The 9,206-nt window shown below is 34.3% G+C and overlaps 1 protein-coding gene across 1 annotated transcript; it reads left to right on the plus strand.

The window, feature by feature from the left end:
• Positions 1-1,787: 1,787 nt before the first annotated feature.
• LOC131077296 (cytochrome P450 86B1) lies at positions 1,788-3,821 on the plus strand. Its single transcript, XM_058014759.2, has one exon. It carries the CDS (start codon positions 2,059-2,061, stop codon positions 3,664-3,666), a length of 1,608 nt encoding a protein of 535 aa, XP_057870742.2. The 5' UTR covers positions 1,788-2,058; the 3' UTR covers positions 3,667-3,821.
• The last annotated feature ends 5,385 nt before the right edge of the window (positions 3,822-9,206 follow it).

The following is a 9,206-nucleotide window of genomic DNA, read 5'->3' on the forward strand; positions in this document are numbered from 1 at the left end:
CTTTAATGAAACCTATTTGGGTGGAACAGATGAATTTGGGGAGGATCTTCTCAAGGAGAGAGGCTAAGGCTTTGGCTAGGATTTTGTAGGATACGTTGAGGAGGGTGATTGGCCTCCAATTTTTAATTAGAGCTTTGTCCCCTTCTTTTAAAATTTAATACTCATGATTTAATGATTATATCAAAATTTAAAATGACAAAGAAAAAATTATTGTCCAATTCTAATTGTTGCAATCTTGACCTAATGCATGTCAGTGAACTACATTTTACAAAATTGAATTGTAATTATGTGCACCTTAAAAAAAATTTGCCTTGAATTTATTAGTGTTTCTCAACTAAAGTGAACCATTTTTTATGGTTTATAAATTAATGGCAATGAACAATATCAAAGTATGCAAAGAGAGGTATGAGATCTTCCTTGATAACTAGTTAAAGAAAGTTAGAAGAATTGCCACGTAAAAAAGTCAAGTTCCTAAATATTAAATTAATATGTAATATTTGATGATGAAATACCAATACAAGTTATGACAATGCATTGTAATGATGAGTAATTTTTTTCTCTAATAATTTGATAAGAATTAATTACTTAGGGTTGTCTTTATGTAAACCATTCAAGGTGTTCTAATTAAAGTAATTTTATATACAAGATTATGTCCGATAATTATATTTTTTTGACAGGATTAGATCAATCAAGATGGATTGAGATATGAGTTGGGAGGATTAGAATGTATGTGTAGACTTGTTTAAGAGATGGATCTATGTATGGAGTCTGGTCCAAGGTATATAAATGACTACAAAACAAATGGGCTTGGACTACTAAAATTTGATAAGGGTAATGGCTAATAGAATCAAGGCTAAGGTTAGCTTAACTTTTATCCCTTTCGCTTATATGCTCTATGTAAGATTTAAATATATATATTAAAAATTTGGATATATAAATCAATATACTATTATTATAGTTCAGCTCATATTTTGACATTTGTTTTCATAATTTTAATAGAGATAAATTTGTAGATTTCTATTTAAGATGAATAAGAGCTGATTGGTGTGGTTTTTGTGTGTTTGGTAAAGTTTAATGATTCAAATAGAACCTACCTAATATCAAGACTTGTTGAATCGAAAGAAATAAATACTCTCAAAAGTTAATAATAAGTCATTTTCCAAGACTTCAATAGAATAGATATCTCAAACAAATTTCAATTGAAAATAATATCCTATCACATCAATCTTACCAAAACCAACCAATAAATGATATAATTCAATCAAATAAAAAAATTCAAACGCCTAATAAAAAATTAACTCTACATTATTAAATTGTGAAAAATATACCAAGAAATTTTATGAAAATAATAAAATTAAATGAACGACTAAAGAAATGTTTTGTACAATATTTTATATGAATTAAAAGAAGGAAATCTATTGTTTTAATGAAAACAATGTCTTAATCAATAAATTTTTGAAAGACTACATGAAAAAATCATATATCATATAGTCATTTTCCTTATTATTATAAGACCAACTAGTGATGACATCTTTATCACTGACATCTAAATTTTTCAACTACCATATTTAAAATATTCTTAATGACACCTACTCAATTTTTTTTGGGAAGCCCTCATCCATAAGATGCACCGAAACTTTATGTCAGCATAGAAATGCAACAAAGATTGATAGAACTGACATCTTTCAAAATTCATGTCACATTTATTTGACACCTAAAATATCAAATTAACTAGCTAATAATATTTAATGCCAAAAATACTCTTATGATTTCATTAAAATCAGGGAAAGATAAATTGCGTGACATTAAAATAGATCGTTGAAACGTTATGTTGGAAACGTTGAAAATGGAACCTTAAAATAAAGGTGCTGTTGGATTCTATGGATATGAGCGGAAATTGATGTCGGTGGAATAAACAGGTTAACCTACTAAAGTAGATTAAGCTACGAAACATAGATTGAAATCACATGTTCACAGCAGCTGTGTTTTTAAATACCCAATTCTGTGCCAAAATAGCTCGTCACCTTAGCTGCCTTTGAGTGCTTAGAAAATTAGATAATGGGAAACCGCTTCAATCAGCTTCTGTATTTTCTGTGGTCAGAATCAAATATGAAAGCCACAGACATAGCACTGGCGTTATTGGGCTTCATGCTTTTCCATTTCTTTATGCACAGAAAAATGAAAGGGCCGCCAATTTGGCCTCTGCTTGGCATGATGCCTTCGTTAGTTCTTCACCTAAATGAAATCCACGACTGGAGCACCCGAGTCTTAAAAGACTGCGGGGTAACATTTTACTTCAAGGGGTTGGCCATGAGCGGCAGGACCACCGTAGTGACAGCGAACCCGCCCAATTTGGAACACGTCCTGAACCTCAGATTCAACAATTATCCAAAGGGGCTCTATTTCCGGGCTGTGGGGCACGAATTTCTGGGCGACGGCATCTTTAACGCTGACGGCGATATGTGGAAAGCGCAGAGGAAGATGGCCAACATAGAATTCAACACTCCGTCTTTCAGGGCGTTTATGGCCAAGTCAGTGAAAGAGCTGGTGCAGAACCGGCTGGTGCCCCTTCTCGAAGAAACCGCCCGGTCCGGTGACCCAATTGATCTGCAGGACGTGCTCCTGCGCTTCACCTTTGATAATGTGTGCATGGTAACGCTAGGAGTCAACCCGGGCTGTTTGGCGGGCGGAGGAGCAGAAGCCAGGGAATTTGCCCGAGCTTTTGAGGACGCCACGGAGATCACCATGTTGAGGTTTTTGACGCCCCCTATAGTTTGGCGGCTCATGTGGATTTTCCAGTTAGGACCCGAGAGGAAGCTCCGCAGGTCTTTGGCTACCGTCAATGGGTTTGTAGACAAGATAATTGGGTCTCGAACAGGGAACTCCGTGGCTGGGACCGGGACTGACCTTCTGTCGGTCTTCATGAAGGTCAAGACGGAGGGCGGTGACCGGCTTTACACAGACGAAAAGTTGCGGGAAATCACGGTTAATTTCATTCTGGCTGGACGGGACACCTCGTCTGTGGCGCTCTCTTGGTTCTTCTGGCTGCTGCTCTGCAACCCACGGGTGGAAGAACACATCTTGGCGGAAATTCGGTCCATCTTGTCGAAAATGTTTTCGACTGGTCTACTTGAACTTGAAGCGATTCAAGGATCAAAGGGTTTTCTGAATGCAGCGAGCCTGAGTTTTACAGTAGAAGACTTGAAGCAGATGCATTATTTGCATGCGGCGCTGTCGGAGTCCCTGCGACTGTTCCCCTCCGTTCCCTTCGACTTTAAGGAAGTGGACTCCGACGACCAGCTGCCGGACGGGAGTTATTTGAGAAAGGGGTCCTGGCTGATATATTCGATATATGGGATGGGAAGAATGGAGAGCATATGGGGGAAGGATTGCATGGAATTTAGGCCGGAGAGGTGGCTGGACGCGGGTGGGAACTTCGTCAGCGAGTCGGCATATAAATACCCGGTGTTTAATGGTGGGCCGAGGCTTTGCCTGGGAAAGGACTTTGCTTACTACCAAATGAAATGGATTGCAGCGACTATCATTTGGGGGTTCAAGATGAAGATGGTGCCAGGACATGTTCTGGAGCCCAAATTGGCGCTCACTCTCTACATGAAAAATGGGCTGCTGGTCACGTTGCAGCCAAGGGAACCCCTGGGACTGTAAAATTCCAGTAGAGCAAGATAGTCTCAGTGCACTTCGCGGCCGCAAACCAATGCATATCCATACTACACAAATAAGGTCTTCCCGTTATTAGTGCATTAATTAATTTAATAGTGAACGGTAACGTTGAGTTTAATTTAATGTTGTATTTATAAACATATGGAATTGTTCTAGAAAGCTAAGTTTAATAAGTAGAAGTATTGGGTTTTTATTGTAGAGAATCAAGTTTAAATTTGGAAATAGATATCTAATTTAGAACTCTATGTTATTATTTAAAAAAAAAAGAAATATCGGAATTATCTAAATTAAAAGAGATAAGGATTCACCGGTTAAAATTACTAAATTATTAAGTGATCGTTTGATAATTAGTCTTCGACCTTGATTTCAAGATTGGGAATTTTGTAATTGGGAGGGAAGAAAGAATGGCTAAGCCTAGTCACAATTGTATGTTTGATTACCTTTGGAGTGGTCCTTAACACATTATGGCATGGAAAAAATATAACTATTTTGATCCCATGAACAAAGGTGGTGAGACCCTTGATATCCCTATTAATAAGATATGTTGTAAGCACCATGACTAGGATTCAAATTCACCTCTATTGTGCATGTGTACTATACTTTCCTTTCTTTTGTTGCATCTGTCTTTCAGCCACCTAGCCATTGTTACAAATTAAAAAAAAATCTCTAAAAATTTGAATCTTAGTTTCAAGCATGAGTTTACAAGAAATCGTTGACTTTCAATGGAAAAAACCTCAACTCTAGATTCTATTTGCTTTTAATGTCACACCACCAACTACACATTCATCTATTTTGTCATATCTTAATGCAAAGGTTTCTAAATATTGTAAAATCTCTAAGAAAATTAGCAACTACCCTAATCAAGAAGAATTAATGAGAAACATCATGTTGAAAGGTCCTCATAGATAGGTAGTTGGCAATTTCCTTGCTATAATTTTCATGATAAAAATTATTGTCATTAGATTGTTGTAACTCTAGGGACACTAAAATAAAGGATCTAATATGTGTGGATCCTCTATCTTCCAAAATTCCATTTAATATGCATGGATCCTATATCTACCAAAATTCCATTTAATATGTGTGGATATACCATCAAGTAGGATCCCATGCACTAATGGACTAGTATGCATCTAATAAATAAACTAGTGAGATATGTTCTCATATAATAAAAAACATCATTTGAGCCCCTGATTTGTGTCACATCACATAGTGATGGTAGATAGGCATGAATATAAGGATCATAGCTACTTGATCTTTCCTTTATGGGAGGAATTCTAATTGAGACATGTAACAAACATATACTAATGATATAAGATGAAATTTGTTCAACCTCATTAGTAATAGTGATAAAGCTTTGAAAAATGCCACATCTAGAAGGGATGAGTGTCATCTCTAAGGCTACTTCTAGCTCCAATTATTTTGGAAGAAATAAAAGATGGACCACTTGAAGCCCTCTTGTTTATGGGAGATAGAAAATCTTCTCACCTCTAATGTTTTTTTCCAATAAACCTCCCTCTCCCTTGTCCAACATGTGTTGGGAGATAATTACCATTAACATATGTATGTAAATAAAACTCTAAATATAATTATTTATATAATCAATGGTAACTCAACATTATGAAACCATATATGATGTGTTCCTAATCATCTAAGATATATAAATGGACCCACAAGTGAATTCAAGCATATTGTGATGGAATAATCTCTCACTCTATCTTATCCAATAGAAAATAGGAACATGATATGAATATGTAATGATGAAAGGAGCTTAAAATGGATGATCATTTTTTAGGGCCAATAACAGTCCTAGAAATAAAAGCATAGAATTTCTCAATGTTGATACCATCATAAGAGTTGTATGATAGAACAAGGTCGATTGTATGTGTAATATTGTTTTCAATATTGACCAACCTATCTCTATTTGATAGGTTTGGGGTTTTATGTATGGTTTTCTCTAGGAAATACAAGGAGGAATTATCTAATATCTAAATGGTCTTACCATATAGATTAGTTGTATACTAAGCATCATCATCAAGTTACTTAGACTAGTGAGAATTTTAATCAACCATGTCTAATTATCTACATATTTAAAACAAAAAACACATTTAATTTCACAAATAAATAAATTTTATATATAAGTTATGTTGGGAAAATTACTATAAATTGTTGGGAATCTCTAATCCAATAAAAATATTGATGAGATTTAATGTCTAGACTATACCCAATGAAAATTTGTGTTTGTATGCAAATCTGAAAAATTAAGTTGTCATAATAAAGAAAACCATAAAGATATTCATCTTCTTTGTTATGCCAAAAACAACTACTTTAACATGATTAATAAACTAATCTTAGATGAACATAAATAATCATGGAAATGAACATTACTTCACCATAAGATACCAACAATAGCAAAGTATATATTAGCATCACAAGAAGAACATCTCACAACATAGGATTTACATGGAGAAACCCTTTTGAGAAAGAACCCCACCAAGAAGTGAGGCCAATGTTTGTATTATCTTCATGAAATGGAGATTACATACAACCCTTTCTTCCTTCTCCTCTTCAACCTTCAATCTAGCAACACCTTTGTATAAAAATGAACTCCGAAAATGTCTCCATCTCAAACCCTCAATATATAGGCTTATGGAGGCCCAAATTACCACTATATAAGATTACCATGGGCCAAGGTTCCAAAAAACCATGGTAAAAATCCATCTGACCCACCATATAGATTGTCTCTTATAATCTTTTAAAAATAGCACCATTATTGCATGTACAACTTGATGACAACTGTCATTAGATTCTCTTACATGTTATCATAAACTATCATAACATGCACCATCTAATATTAGCATATTCTCTTACAATTGTAAGAAACATGAATAATAGATGCTCTTACACATTTTATACACTAATAATAGATTATAGGAACCCTATACTTACTTGTGGTCAACCTCATGGTAAATGTGAATAGTAACCACTTTTCAAAAGAAAAAATTACTTATCATTGCTAGTAAATAAATAATTACCAGTCTAGTAATAAAAAGTTATTGTCATTGGTGAAACTCTCACCCCTTATGAATAATTTATAATCAATATTAAGAGTAATTAATTACATAAGAGTTGCAAGGTTAATGACACCTCAGTCCTGGCATTCTCCCACTTGACATCATACATTGTAAATGCACCCATAGAAATCACAAACAAAGGAAAACCATCCCTTAGCCAAACATGTACCATTTGATTGTTTAATATGCTCATGTGCTCCAACAAGATACTTGCAATAGAATCCAAGGAACCACCATGAAGCAAAAGGTACTCCTCACTCCCTCCAGTATACCACCAATGGAAGAAAATGAACATGCTAAGGTGAAGCATACCAACTATCACCGAGTCTTACACAAATTTATATATGAAAAAATGAATCAAATTCAAATGATAATAAGGGAATTGAGTAGCTTCCTTACTCATACCACTTGGAATAGAAAGCATAACAAATTTCAATGCAACCAATTTAAACCATACCTCAAACCAGGGTATACCACCTTAGATAAAACTTTATGCCATTGACATATCAACCCAAAACTGCAATCAAGTCTCTGTATATACATCCTTCTACCTTAATGAAACATACCAATGCATAAATTTCCATATAAAAGTCTTTAATAATAATGAAAAAATCTTGTTGATATAGATTGTCCACATCTCAGTCATCCCACTACAATTGAGAGTTTGTACACACCTAAAAACTACATAACTTGTAGATCTTAATCTAATGAAATGATCAAACTCATCATCACATTATTGATTAGAAAACCAAGATATCAAAAAGGATAACCAAACACATGTGTAGAAACTCACACTGCATGAGTAATGCCAAATCTAAAAATAGATCAAAGCATATCAAGTCTATCTATAGTACTTCACATAGAGGATGTGGGTAATCATTCTATCACATAGTGTCAAGGACAAATACATTGATTTGAAAATCTTTCAAACAAATATTTTGTAATACCTCTCTTACCACTAGTCCCCATAGCTCTACCAAGTTCTTTACGCTCAACCATATGAACAGAACATCCAAAAAGAATAATGAAACCAAATAGAGAACCTGCAAATAAAACCATATCCTAGTTCCATACTAACATGTACCAAGTTGTGTCATGTAAGATCTCCTTCACCATTTCTAAATAGAAAGGATATCAACATCTTACATTCAAATAATAATTAAAAAATAGTAGAAATAGATGTAAACCTCTCACACTGAAGGTAGATCAAACAAACCAATCATTCTCATAATAAAGAGAATAAGCCTGAAGCCACAAACCATTTCCTTTATAACTCCAAATAAGTCCTCAAAACTATATCCATATCCCAAGACCAAAAAAGGAGAATGAGGAAAATCAATTAAATCATGCATCTAGATTGTTAAAAAGTCCTTTGCATCTCTATATTCAAGACAACTTATATGAGATGATAAAATATAAAATAAGAATGCATATAATATTCAGGGGAGGAATACCTCTCAGATCATTCACCTACTGAGTAGACCAAGAGTGGGATTCAAGATTGTCTTCTGTGCACAACATGAAATATTAAAATCTTAAAATAAAGAGCAATGTTGTCTCATTGATGTCTCCCATATCTCAAGCACTTATTTTAAAAGACCCAAATTCAAATATTCAAGTAGCAAGGAAAATAAATAGAATAAGGATTTTAAATCTAATGAGAGAACCAAGGATTCTCCTTCACATCCTCCTCTTGAGCCTGTTGGTGCCCAAAACCACAGATTGGAAAGCCAAAGACTAGCCTAATCCTTAGTTGATCCAATCAGCCTTCGCCAATGAACATGGATGGTCAAAGACCAAATCCCTCTGCACTTTAGGCTCTGCTAAACCCAGGTGGGTGTACCTTACACTCTCAAGCACAAAAGAGGTTTGTTTTTAGTGGATTTAAACTATGGGAATTAGCAATTACAGGGATGGCAAAAGGTTTTCCTGCAACTATGCTAACAGAAGTGTTTTTTATTGAATGCTTTTAAAATTGATAAAATAAGTGTGAGTATAGTTATATTATGTAAAAGATTACTGTAAGGACTTTAAGAAATTATGAAAAAGAGAAGTACTTATATAAATTAGAAGATTTGTTTCTTTGATAAGGACCTAATGCATACAAACTTATTCAACAAAGATTAATAACAGACCAGTGCCTTTATCTGACAGTTAATGAATAACTTTGTGGACAAGAATTGCTATCAACTCAAGAGACAATTATAACACCATCACTGTGAAGGTTTCATTATGTGTTGCATGAACAATAAAAAACCAATTTTACATTCGATACAACATCATGTGATGGCACATCACAACAAATCCAAAAGATTTATCAAGAGGACATATGATTTCGTCAAACACAAAATTACACACAACGATCTGAAAATAAAAACATGAAATCTTGTATATTAACTTCTGGAATAAGAATGTACACAAAAAATGCACATACAAATACTCCAATACATTTAG

This window comes from Cryptomeria japonica, chromosome 8 (genome assembly GCF_030272615.1).
Source record: "Cryptomeria japonica chromosome 8, Sugi_1.0, whole genome shotgun sequence".
Taxonomy (NCBI): domain Eukaryota; kingdom Viridiplantae; phylum Streptophyta; class Pinopsida; order Cupressales; family Cupressaceae; genus Cryptomeria; species Cryptomeria japonica.